The 13,952-nt window shown below is 54.0% G+C and overlaps 1 gene segment (V, D, J or C); it reads right to left on the reverse strand.

Annotated features, from left to right (window-relative positions):
• Nucleotides 1-13,022: 13,022 nt before the first annotated feature.
• Nucleotides 13,023-13,732, reverse strand: LOC142456239 (T cell receptor beta variable 30-like). The segment is given in 2 exon segments: nucleotides 13,023-13,510; nucleotides 13,690-13,732. Coding segments are annotated over 2 exon segments (531 nt in total).
• Nucleotides 13,733-13,952: the final 220 nt, after the last annotated feature.

The following is a 13,952-nucleotide window of genomic DNA, read 5'->3' on the forward strand; positions in this document are numbered from 1 at the left end:
AGACTGTGCATATCTGGACACAAGCTGGTGCATGCACAAACATACACACATTGACTGACACAGCGACACCAACATACCCCAACACACTTTCTCTCTCTCACTCTCTCTTGCACACGCGTGTGCACACACATATACACCAACACACACAGAGACACATAGTCACACACAGACACACACAAACACACAGAGACATGTATATAAGTATACACATACCACAAACACACAAATAGACACACAGATACACACACTGACACACTCAGACACACACACACACACATACACAGATGGACGGGAGGCCGGGTGGTGTAGCACATCTCTGCATGGGTCACACTGTGGGCCCACCTGCTGAGTGACGGTTAGAAAAGCCCAGTGGTCCCGGGACCGCTGAGCCCAGTCAGGCCTGCAGAGCAGAGGCTGTGGGCAGGGAGCTGATGCCACACCAGGGCTCCGTGGCTGGTGAATGATGGCAGCTGGGGGTGGGGGAGATAATGCAGGGACAGTTGGTGTCCCGGGGACAAGAACAGATGCTGGGGACAAGGGGCACAGGTCTTGGAGGGGACTCCTGGACAGGGGGTGTGGCACCTGCTGACCGATGCTGGTGTGTTTGCAGCAGTGCCTGGGGGTTGAGGGGGCTCCTGTCTGAGGGGGCCAATGATGGTGGTGCATGACAGAGATGGAAGAAATACCATTGTCTTGGGTCCATGCCCCCACCTTCCTGACCTTGGCTAGACACCCCCCCTTATCTTTTCAGCTCTCTCAGAATGCCACTCCCCATACTGGAACTGGTATGGGAGGAGTGCTCTCCCTCAGGCGGGTGAACAGGAACAGGTGACAGTGCGTAAGGGAGCACGGGTGGACATGGCCAAGAGGAGGGCTAGAGTTACCCCGATGTCCTGCCAACATGGTCACTCCCCATGGGGGCTCCAAGGGATCTTCTGTGCGCCAATGGGGACTGTACCTGTGACCCTCGGTCATCTGCCTCTTCTATCCCCAAGAGAGGGGCCAGCCTTGCCCCTGGAAGAAATCCTTGGGTGGGTGTGAGTCAGAGAGAGCAGACATGAAGCAAACTTGTCCCCACAGAGACCCTTAGACCCTCACCAGCCCTCAGACCCCACCTCCCACGGGACGCAGGGACCAGGCTGGGAAGTGTTGGGGGCAGGGGGCCTGCATTCTCTGGCTGTCCGAAACTTATTCCAAGTGGCATGGGGGGGGTAGTGCCCAGCTGGCACTGGGATAAGGGGTGCTTGTGCTTGGTCACTGTCTCCTGCTTTGAGGAGTCTTCACATTGTCCCAGAAAGCCCCCACCCGAGACCCCTGACTTGAGAGTTATCTAGCTGGTGGTAGGGTGGAAGGACTGCTGGTACCTGGGGACACTAGGCTTCCTCTCTGTGAGAAGTGTGTGAGCGGCCAAGTCGGAGGAAGAAGGGGGTCCAGGGGCTTCAGAACCAGAGAGGAGCTCAGAGAGGTGGCCCATGAGAGGTCTTTCCCAGTTCCCCTTTTCTGCAGGGGCGAGGGCTGGGCCACAGATCCAGTGTGCAGCCGAACATGCACATTTATTTGAGGGTGCGGAGGTCATGGGGTGTGCCAAACCCCAAGTCAATTCTTTCACTCCTGTTGTTAGGGGCCGTGGAGCCCAATCCAACTCACAGGCCCTGACGTGCAACACGTCAGAACATTGCCTGGCCCTGCACGAACCATCCTGAGAACCTCCATGTCCCTCCACCTGGCCCAAAGGCTCCTTCCTCTTTTGTTGCCCCTCCACTTCACCAAGCACGATGTCCTTCTCCAGGGTCTGGTCTCTCCTGACAACACGTCAGACCAAGTCTCCCCACACTGCCTCTAAGGAACACAATGGCTGTACTTCTTCCAAGATAGATCTGTCCGTCCTTCTGGCAGTCTGTGTGGTCCGGATATTCTTTGCCAGGCACCATCTCTCAAATGCACTGATCCTTCTTCGGGTCTTCCTTCTTCCATGCCCACCATTCTCATGCAGATGAGGTGATTGAAAAGACCACAGCTTGGGTCAGGCACACCTCTGTCCTCAACATGAGCCCTCAGTGTCACCCTGGCCTGTGGCAATCTGGTCCTGCTCCTCCCCTGCCCTTATCTTGATCTTCATCACTAAGGGCATGCCTGCCAGGCCCGAGACAGCAACCTCTCTGTCCTCCGTGCCTATGGAGCCCAGGTGCCCTGGTGGGTTATACAGCAGGTCAGTAGTTCAAACCCTCCCCAGGAGAAAGACTAAGCTCTCAGCTCGTGTGAAGATGCATCGCCTCACAAACACAAAAAGGGTGGTTCTGCTCTGGGCCATCGGGTCCCTACGCAACACAGTGGACTGGGCAGGAGTGAGTTTGGCTCCTCCCCCCGATGCCTGACTCCGATTTAAAAGGCCATGAAGCCCACCAACCACCTGAATCCCTTCCCATCACCATCACCATGGAAGGCCCCCAGTGCCTCCAGAAGTGTGACCTCCAGACCCCGGGACCCCTAACTGTGGACTCTACCAGGCCTCATCCGAGGCCTGGCCTTCCTCCTCCTGACCGGGGTCTTACTTCCTGAGCTCTTTGCTGCTCAGAAGGCCCTGGGCTTCTTCCCACCCCCTTCTTGCTGCCTCTCCCTGAGACGTGGGTGACCCACTGGGCCTGGGCTGTCCCCTCCAGAGAGCAGCTTGTTCTCTGCACACCAACCCCTGCAGCCCAGCTCCTCACCTTCCTCCTCCTCCTCCTCCTCCTCCTCCTCCTCCTCCTCCTCCTGGTCATTATCCTTGAAACAGGAGCACCAGGACTCCTCGGGGCTGTGGGGGAGGCATGGCTCAGAACTGAGTGAACAGCAACAGAAGCAGCCTAGGACTGTCCCCCATGAGGACATCAGGAGTCCACCTGCAATGGACCCTGAGAGGGGACATCAGCTCCCTCTGCATGGCATCTCAGCTGTCCTCCTGGACCTTGCAGCCTGGTCTCCGTGGAGGAGAGCCGACATCCCAGGACTGCTGTGGGCCCGGTCCTCACCACACACACAGGTTCCTTGACAGCCTCAGGGAGGTTTGGTGTGAGCTGTCCACACCCTCAATGGAACCCTACCCTCAGTGCCCCTGCCTGGGTCTCAGGTGCTAGGCCCCCGGGATGCTAGGGAAGCAGGGATGGAAGTTTCCTGACCCCTTCCAGGGACAGAGACCGCCCACCCCAGCCCTGAGCAGGCCACTTCTGCCTGAGCCACCAAGTGAGAATGCAGGTCTTGCTAAGAAGCCCTCCTGGGGTGTGTGGGGGTGGGGCTGGTCAACCCCTGGAGAAGCCTGCTGAGGCAGTCAGTGCTGTCTGCAGCCAAGAATTCACAAACCCAAACCCACAAATGCAGGAGAGGCCCAGAGAGATTGGCAATTTCACACCCTGCTGGTGGGCTTGTTGAAAGTGCATACTGTCATAAGCATGCCCAAACCACACATCGTGTCATGTGGAAAGCTATGTGGCACTATCTAAAACAACTGGGGATAGAAATCCCAAACAACCCAGAAATATCTCTCTGGGCAATACCCCAAAGAAGTGAGAGGCAGAGCGCCAACAGCTGTGTGCTCTCCCACGCCCACACTGCACCGTTCACAATAGCAAGGAGCTGTGCCCAGCCCACAGGCCGTCAGCAGACGACTGGGTAAGGAAACTCTGGGACACACACCATGGAACACGGTACATTCCTGAAAACAGTGACGAACCCACAAAACACTTCACCCCCTGCGGCGACCCAGTCCTCGTTCTGCTGAGCAACGCAGGTCAATCACAAAAGGACCGATATTGTGTAAGACCACTGCTGTGTAGAGAGACAGCGAGACAAAGGCAGACAGCTGTTGTCTGGCCATGTCATCTAACCGGGTCTCCCAGGCCATGAGGGAGCGTACCTGCCTAGTGCCCATCAACTAGATGTGGCTGTTGATTTTAAAAACCAGTTTGAGAGGGGAGCCCCCCACCCACCTCGGCTGGGGTCATTTTCTCATGAAGGGCAGACAGGGATAAGACCAACCAGCTCCTGCCATAGAGCATTGTTCTATGGTGCCCCCCACAAGCAGGCACGCCTAAAGGAGTGAAGAGTGAACCTTACTAGACATTCAAGTCAAGAGGTGGGGGCAGGGAGGCATGGCTGTCTGTCTCAGAGAAGGCGATTGCACCTCTGTTGGTGGGTAAACTGAGTGGGGCAGCATGCCACTGGAGGGATGGGGGAAAATGATCAACTTTACTTAGGTAGACCCCAAAGTGAGAATATGCCCAACATTGTGGTCCTAACTGGACACTTGTCACCTGATTGCAGGCAGATCCCACTTAGAAACCCCACTAAGCCAACTGCATTGTACCTTCAACTCAGACTTGAGTAACTGAAATACTCCCTTGGACCAACGCCCTGGTGTGAAAACCAGGTAACTGCTATCCCGGGGTTTGCAATTCGAAGGTCCTTGGACTGTGGGTCAGACCCCTGGCTTTGAAGGTGCCCCATGAAGGGCGGCTTTGGATGACTGTATACTGACTAGTTTCAGGATCTGTTTGCTTGAACATGACATGTGTTTGTCAAGCAAGCAGGGCTGGCCCTTTGTGAATGAGTGTTACCGAAGTTTCACCCTATCTCTAGCGCTCGTTGTTTGTGTCCATAAAGTCCAGTTACTGAGGTTTTGATCCATACTGGTCAACCATCCATGAGTTTTCCATTTCATACCCTTGGCCAAACTAAGGATGCGGGAATGAGCATTTCCGTATGCCCCACATGGATTTTTTATAATGTTCTCTATCATGGAATGATCACGTGCCTCTAAAGTGACCCAGTCACATATATAAAGCATAGATAGAGGGCTGGATGCTGAGCTTGTGCTTATCCGTAGCCCTAATCAAAAACAATTAGTTTCTTAGGATGTGGCCGTGCTTGAAGCTTGCTCTCGGAAGAGATCGCTGATGATGTGGCTGCTCTAACACCGTGTGGTGAAAGTAGATGGTGGCCGACCATCAGAAAGCATGGCGTGTGGGGTCTTAAAGGCTCGTCTTTAAATAAGCAGCCGTCAACATGAGGCACTAGGTAAATCCATACAAAGGAAGCACAGCAGCCTAGGGATCCAAGGAATGAAAGTCATAAAGTCCAAACACAGAGAAGGAAACAGCATGAGATCTTAAATTCTGAACACCCCACTTGTGGAAGGCTGTGGGTGATAAAGAAAGATAAAATACCTCTCAGGGTCTCCCATGGATTTAGCTTCTGTGAATCCATGCCCCCAGGCCATGGTCTAGGGACCGGGCCGCCTAGAGATCAGACAGGGACCGTTGTAAGCGCCTCAGGGCAGATGTAGCTGTTACAATGTAACGCGTCATCAGTTGAGCTCCCTTTGGACCCATTTTAAATTCATTCCAGTTTTTACTGTGCTCTGCCTTCTTTTCCACTGAATTTTTTCTTGATTTTATTTTGCCATTGTTGTGGGGTGTTTTGCAGACTTTTGTTTGTTTTATTTGGTTTTATATGTTTTCCTGAGTATGAAACCTAGGACATGTAAACCTGTAGAGACAGTAACTGGGTCAACAGTTTCCTAGGGTGTAGCAGTGGAGGGGGGCGGGGGTGGGGGGATTGGGTGCCATCAGCACTGAGTACAAGCAAGAGGAAAATGTTCTAAAATCGATTGTGGTGGTGATTGACAACTCTTCTTACTATGATCGAACTACTGAATTGAATGATAGGTGAACCATAGATCAATAAAACACTTGGAAGAAGAATTTGCAATGCAGTGGGCAGCAGAAGGGGTCACCCTGGGTCTTGGATCTGCAGCCACCTGCCGTGCTGACCTTGGACACAACCATGAGGTCACCCCGTGGACTCTGCCCTCCTTTCTGTAGAATGGGCTCAGCCCTCTGCTGATGTCAGAAGGAGCCTCCTGGGATTGAACCCACACAGTACAGGACACTCACAGCAGGTCAACCAAACCAAACCCATGCCACGGCGTCCGTCCAGTCTCGCTCTTGACGACCCTCTAGGAGTGAGGAGAGGTACCCTAGGAGGCTCCCAAGGTGTACCTCTTTTTCTTTTAAAATCATTTTTATTATCATTGAAGTTTTATTATTATTTTCATCTTTTGCCATTATGAACAGTGCTTCAATAAACACAGGTGTGCATCTGTCTGATGGTGTTGTTCTGTATTTCTTTAGGGAATGTACCCGGTAGACAGATGGAAGAAACACAAGATAATTGTGTTTGTATTTGTTTAAGAGTCATACTTATTTCCATAATGGTGGTACAATTCATCTCCCCTATTTGACATTTTCTTTCTTAAATCTATATCTTTCTTTTTTTAATCATTTTTTGGGGCTAGTACCACTCATCACAATCCATACATCCATCCATTGTGTCAAGCACATTTGCACATTTGTTGCCATCATCATTCTCAAAACATTTTCTACTTGAGCCCTTAGTATCAGCTCCTCATTTTTCTCCTCCCTCCCTCATACAAACCCTTGATAATTTATTATTATTTTTCCATGTCTTACACTGTCTGATGTGTCTTTTCACATGCTTTTTCGTTGTCTGTTCCCCAGGGAGGAAGCTATAGGTAGATCCTTGTGATCTGTTCGCCTTTTCTCCCCCACCTTCCGTCCACCCTCCTGGTATTGCTACAGTCATTATTGGTCCTGAGGGATTTATCTGCCCTGGATTCCCCGTGTTTCCAGTTCTTATCTGTACCAGTGTACATCCTCTGGTCTAGCCAGATTTGTAAGGTAGAATTGAGATCATGATATTGGGGGGAAGGAAGCATTAAAAAATTAGAGGAAAGCTGCATGTTTCATCGGTGCTACACTGCACTCTGACTGGCTCGTCTCCTCCCCGTGACCCTTCTGTAAGGGGATGTCCAGTTGTCTACAGATGGACTTTGGGTCCCCACTCTGCACTTCCCCTCATTCTTAGTGATAGGATTTTTTGTTCTTTGATGCCTGATACCTGATCCCATTGACACCTCATGATCACACAGACTGGTGTGCTTCTCCCATCTGGGCTTTGTTGTGCCTCAGCTATATGGCCACTTGTTTATCTTCAAGCCTTTTAGACCCCAGACTCTATATCTTTTGATAGCCTGCCACCATCATCTTTCTTCACATTTGCTTGTGCACCCGCTTTGTCTTCAGCGATCCTTTCTGGAAGGTGAGCATCATGGAATGCCAGTTTAATAGAACAAAGTGTTCTTGCATTGAGGCAGTACTTGAGTAGAGGCCCAATGTCCATCTACTACCTTAATACTAAACCTATAAATATATGCACATCGATTTCCCCATCGTCATATATAAATATATTTACATATGGACATGCCTGTATTTAGACCTCTATAAATGCCTGTTGCCTCTATTTCCTTTTACTTTCCTCTTGTTCCACTATCATGCTCAGCCTTCATTTGGGTTTCAGTACTTCCTCTCAGCTACATTGCCCTTGATCAAGCCCTACCAGGCCTCCTACACCCTCCTCACCATTGATTTTGGATCACTTATTGTTCCCTTGTCCCTGGGCTTGTTAACACCCACTTCTTTTCCCCACCTCCCATGTCCCCCTGGAACCATCGGTCCCGTTGTTTTCTCCTCCAGATTGTTTGTCCCATCTATTTTATCTGGACAGACCTGCAGATATAATAATATGCACAAAAAATAAGACAGAGAAAAACAAAACAGCAAAAGAAAACAAAACAACAACTTAAAATAATTTTATTGTGGGAAGGGGCACTCTTACAAATCTTAAAACAATCCATCATTCAATTATATTAAGTACACTTGTACATATGTTATCATCAACATTTCCAAAACATTTTCTTTCTACTTGAGCCCTTGGAATCAGCTCCCCCTTTCCCCCTCCCTCCCCCATCCTTCCACCCTCATGCATCCTTGATCAATTATACGTTATTGTTATTTCATATCTTACATGTCCATTGTCTCCCTTCACCCACATTTCTGTTATTCTTCCCCCCTGTAAATCTTGACAGAAGCAGACTGCCTCATTTTCCTCCTGAAGGGAAGCTGGGGGGTTGAACCTCTGCTCTGTTCATTTTCAGTCCAGTGCTTAACCAGCTGGGCCACCAGGGTTCCTTATCAGCATCGTATTGCCAGTAAATATTGACTCCATCATCATAATTATGAGTTGGAGGGGCTTGCGTTTCTGTTGTGGTTGCTACTGGTGGTTCACAAGCCTGCCTCCTCCGCTATTTCCTCCAGGGGTCCAGGCTCCTGGTCCAGGCTCCTGCCCAGCGACCCCCTTTGACCTCACCCACATCAGAACTGTGTCCTCTCTGCTCTCCCTTCAGCTGCATGGGGCCCGGTGGCCATTCAGCTCCTGGTTCTGAAGTCTGGGACTCCAGGGTCCCTGGGACACCCCTCTCCCACCAGCCTCCTCCTGGGCTCAGAGTGCCAGGGGCAGCTTGTGTTCCTTGCCTGTCCTCTGCTCCTCTCAGGGTTCCATCTGAGGATCCCAGTCCCAGGCCACCTCAGAGGGGCCTCCTGAGCTTCCTTTATCACTGAAAAGGGGCCCTGGTGGTGCAGTGGTTAAAGTGCTGGGCTGGAGACAGAAAAATCGGTGTTTACTGGAGAAAGCTGAGGCTACTCAGCTCCTGCAAAGGCTCACAGCCTGGAAACTCTAGGGGAATTGGACTTTGACTCTGTCCTGCAGCGCTGCTGAGTCAGAATTTCTACTTAAACCTGAGTCATACAGTGCTCAGTAGCTTGGGGCCTACAGCTGGGGGAGAGCCCTGGGCTCTTACTGGAAGGTAGGAAGCTGCTGGAAGGTGGACAGCTGGTGGGAAGAGGGCATGAGGCCTCCTCTGTCCCTGCTGTGTGGCCCTGGGCAACCCCCTTTACCTCTCTGACACGCATGACCTCTTGGGGGTAAGAGGACAGGATCAAAGGGGCCCTAGGAGCCATTCTGCTCTGCTCTGCTCTGCTCTGCTCTGAGCCATGGACTCAGAGCGTGGAGGACCCCAGCCCTGTCCACCCCCCACCAGGCACACCCCGATGTGGACTCCCAGGGCACAGCGGACCAGCGCTGGCCCCCAGGAAGGAAGGGTTTCCTCACTCAGAGGGAGGGAAAGAGGCTGCTTAGAAGTCAGGAGGTAAGCAGGGCAGTGGGGAGCTGTCTGCACCCCCACCCTACCCCACCCCCTCTGGGGGCCTCTATCTGCTGCCACCATCAGCTCCCACCAACTGCACTGCGGCCACCTGCCTCCTTTCCAGTCACAACAGGATGCGGTCTGACATTTGAGAGGCCTTCTTCCCCCACCCACCTGCCACTTCCTGCCCCCTGCACCCCATGCTCTTTCTCCCCAAGCCCAGGAAGCACCCCAAGGTGAAGACAAAGCTTCAGTGGGTGGGGAGAGGGCCCCTAGGGTTAGGGGCCCCACCTGCAGCTCCCATCCCCACGTGACCCCTGCTGGAAGTGCTACCCACCTCAAAGGGGCACCTCCAGGAGAGGGTCCCAGGTTAGCTGCCTCAGCCCCACCTGCAATCCTCAACCCACCACACAGAGGTGTGCCAGGGCACGGCACGGGGTGGGGTGGGGTGAGGAGGTAGCAGCAGCCCTCCCATATGAGCGATGCTGGAGGTGTTACCCGGGCTCCAAGGGGCACCTTGGGGCAGATGGGTGAAAAGCAGCTGCCCAACCAACCGATTGGGTCCAGGTGGCCTCAGGTCCCTCCCCGAAGGCACAGCCCCTAACTCTCTCCTGTACCCCTACACACATGTCCCATTTCCTTCCACTCATAACCAGACACCCACTTCCTGCTAGAGGTGGCACAACTCAGTAGGACCTATCCCACCCCCACCCGCCCCCCAAGCTGCTACCCTTCATCCTGGGATCAGGGGTGGCCAGGGTGTTGGGGTCCTAGACTCTGGGGAAACAGGGGGCACTGACCACTGAGGATGAGCACAGCCACTCCAGCCCCAGGCCTCACAGCCCTCCCCCCACTCACTCACACAAGCTGACCTTGCCACCACCACCACCACCCCTGCCATAGGCAGCTCTGGGACTGATCCAACTTTAACAACAAAGCCAACCCATGTGCACACCTGGTTTAATTACAGCGATTTCCACAATAGCAAAAAACAAGCAAACAACCAACCCATCCGCTGATAAAGGAATGAATGAACAAATCCTGGGGCATTCATTCAGTGAGTCCTAGGGCACCAACCACACACAGTGGGAACCTACAGAGGCAGCAAGTAGAATGGGGGCGGGCAGGGGGGGGGTTGTTCGGAGGTGGAGGAGGGCAGTGAAGGGGAGACAATGTCAAGGAGTCCGCGTAGGAAAAAAAACTGCATGGGAGCTGATTGGGATAGCAATTATACATTCTGCTGGATGCAATTGAATGAAGGAATGATAGGATAATATTAATAAAATCAAATTAAAGCGACAACTCTCTTAGATACCGCAAGACACGGTCCAAACTAGAGAACATTACGTTTAGCCAACTCCGCCCGTCTTACACAGATGCACCTTAGACAGCATGACCAGCATGAGGAAAACAACAATCAAGAAAGGTGGTTTTCACACGAGAGGTAAGACTTTGAGGACTATGGGTGAGGAGGCCCAGCAGACAGGAACAGAAAGAGGGGAGGGGTGGGAAATTACAGGGGGAGGGAGGAGGGAGAGAGAGAGAGAGAACCCCACTGATGGGGTCAGGGGGTGTTTAAGGGATGTCATTGCTGATTCCATTTGGTGAACTGGGTTGTGTAACTATATGGCATGAGCTTCTTTTAAAACAAAGCACAATAATGGGAGAGAGAGAGAGAGAGAGAGAGAGAGAGAGAGAGAGAGAGAGAGAGAGAGAGAGAGAGAGAGAGAAGAGAGCTCACAGCATGGAAACAGCAAAACAAAAACCATCACGATTCCTCACCCCTCGGAGGAAATTTCGGTCTGAGTGGCTAAAACTCAAAGGAACAGTAAAACTGAGTGGTCTTGGGGTCTACAGGGGACTATAAGCTCACTTCAGATGTGTGAGAAACCAACCAACAAGCAGGAATTTTCCTGGCATCCCCATGCATCTGAGTAGAACGGTGGTGCTCCAAGAAGCTTTCAAAGCTGAGGAGCTTGGTTTTGTTTGTTTGCTTGTTTGTTTGTTTTTAAGCAGATGTGCTTAGGCTTTCTTCAACAGTGCCTCTGGGTGGACTCAACCCTCCACACTTGGTTAGCAGTCAAGTGCATGATACAGAGACCAGCCTCCTAAAAGCCTAGACAGCATTCTGGGACGGAGAGGCTCCATCGCACCTACTTTGGACATCTTATGAGGAGGGACCAGTCCCTGAAAAGATCATCACATTTGGTTAAGCAGCAGGTCAGCAGAAAAGATGTTCCTCCCTCCACAAGATGGACTGACATGGGGCTGCCACCCGGCTTGGACGTAGGAATGATTGTGAAGCAGGTACTGACCAGACAGTGCCCCCTTCTGTTGTCCATCAGGCTGCAGTGAGTCAGCACTGCCCAGGCAGCACCTAACGTGAGCAGCAGCAGAGAGACAGCATTCTATCTGCTTTGTGACATTTCTCAGAACTCTTCCAGGTGTCCTACGGGAGCGAAGACGGCCCCACGCTCCTGCCCTATCCATTGGAGGAGCAGGGCTGCTTGGGATATTGTCATGTGGAGGAGGGCCCTGAGGAGACTGCAAAAGACCAATGGGTGATCAATGTCTGCAAGGGACACGTGGAGGGCGTGGGTTTATGCATTTTCCATCCAAGCATATTAATATGCACTACACTCTTTCTCATCTTAAATTTTTAAAAAAGCAATTGTCACATCTGGGTAAGCAGTCACCAAAATTTGTCTTGAAAGCTGAAAGGGAAGAACAGAACCACTGTTGAAATGTAGGCGCTGGTCATGCCCTGGGCTGCTTACTGCATGGTCAGCAGTTCAAAACTACCAGCCAGTCCTTCAGAAGAAAGACAGGGCTCTCTATTCCTGTAAATAGTTACAGTCGGGAAACCCACAGAGGCGGCTCTGCCCTGTCCTATAGAGTCGCAGTGAGTTTGTTTGGGTGGGTGGGGGGGAAGTCCAGGGAGAAGGATCCCTGGAGGCCCGTGGTTTAAGCTCCTGGCTGCTGACTGAGAAGGTGGGCTGTGGGAACCCACCAGCTAGCTGCTCAGCTGGAGAGGACGTGGCAGTCCCTCCCATAAAGGCGGCCGCGTGGGGAGTCCGCTGAGGCCCTTCTTCCCGTCCACTCGACCGCAGTGGGAATGGAAGCGAAGGGCTGAGTCCACTAGTCTTACACGTGAGGAAAAGGAAGCCCAGGGCCAGCAGGCTCCGTCGTCAAGGCAACCACCCACAGGGGCTTCTCGCTGAGGTCAGAGCTACTATCCAAGCAGACTCGAGCCCCCTGCGGTGACCAGGCCAGCCAGGGACACAGCAGCACCTCCTGAGACCACCCTCCTCACCTAGCCCGCACCAGAGCAGCTAGGTCCCCAGGAGCTGCAGGTGCCCCTGGGCTTTCCCCGCTCCCTCTACCTCCCGGTGCACTCCCCCTGCAGGTGAAACCAGCAGGGACGCGCGACCCCACCGCGCCAGGTTAAGAAAGCCTGTATTGAAAACCCGCGCGTGCTCCCTGCTGGGGAAGAAGGGACCTTAGAAAAGAACGGGGGCTGGGTGTGTGTGTGCTGGGGGGTGGAGAGTTTGCAAGGGAGCAGGGCGCTCAGTTGCCAAGGCAACCAGGGCCCTCCCCAGCCGCCTTCGCCAGCCGCCGCGCCTTCCCCACCGGACACTCTCCCATCCCCAGTCTCAGCTATCCGGGTCCCTCTAGTCCCTGTCACGGAGAGAGGGATCAGGGTACCAGAGCAGGAAAGAGCACGGCCTGAAACCCCTTCAACATCGGGCGGGCGGGCTAGGGGGATGTCCCAGAGTGTGGGGCTCCGATGCTCGCAAAGCTCCACGGCGCCCCGGGGACCCAAGGTCGTGGGCGTTCTGCTCGGGCTGCCCGGGACGCGTGCTCGCCAGCGCGGAGTCACAGATCGCTGGGCACGCGGAGATCCCGCCCCGCGGAACTGGGGGCGCGCTCATGGGGTCGCGGACTTAGCGGACAGGACGCCCACCCGCAGCCCTGGCTGGGCACTCAGACGCTCGGCGGGGCTCTGAGGCCCTGTTCTCGCCAGGCTGCCAGGCAGGATGGTGACCAGCGACCCCGCCGTGTGGCAGCGAGGCCCCTGCGGGAAGGGGTTTTTGCACAGCCGGGAACGCGGCCCGCGCAGTGTGCGCCCCCAGGCGCAGAGGTAAACGCCGGCATCCCCCAACTGGAGCGCGTCGGCGCTCAGGTAGAACTCGCCGTCCTGGGGCCGGGAAGCTGAGAGGTGTCCTGGGCCATGGGGCTGCAAGTCATTCACGCCGATGGAGAAGAAAAGCAACTGGGGGGCGCCGCCCGCGGGCTGCCAATACCAGTACAAGTTGGGGTTCGACGTGCCGGTCACAAAGCACTGCAGAGACAGGGGGCTGCCCACTGGCCGCACCTGGACCGCTGGCCACTGGCGGATCATCTGCGCGCCAACGCCTGAGGGCAAGGGGGGGCGGGAGTCACTTAGAGAGGACAGAGTCCGTCCTGGGGCAGTTTTGGGAGAGCCAGGGCGCGTGGCCTAGGGGCCGGCGACCATGGCTCACACTGGGCAGTGGAGGGGCGCCCCCGGAGCCAGCAGTCAGGTTGAGCTTCCCCAGGAGAGAGGCAACACGCACCCAGTAAAGTGCTCAGGAGAAGGGGGAGGAGGGACCTGGACATGGTTGCAGCCGGCTCCCCTGGTCTCCTCGCAAGTGCACAGTCCCTCTCGGAGGTGGCCAGTGGGAAGGACTCCTCCCAGCTGGCTGGGGGTCGAGGGGAGGCGGGCCAATCCGGGTGCTGGGACTCAAGTTCTCCCTCCCAGCTCCTGGGGAGGCCCCCAACCCTCGTCTTCTCGCTCAGCTGTGTCGATGTTTCAGGGCTGAGCCCACTGCAAACACAT

Source organism: Tenrec ecaudatus, chromosome 9 (assembly GCF_050624435.1).
Source record: "Tenrec ecaudatus isolate mTenEca1 chromosome 9, mTenEca1.hap1, whole genome shotgun sequence".
Lineage (NCBI taxonomy): Eukaryota > Metazoa > Chordata > Mammalia > Afrosoricida > Tenrecidae > Tenrec > Tenrec ecaudatus.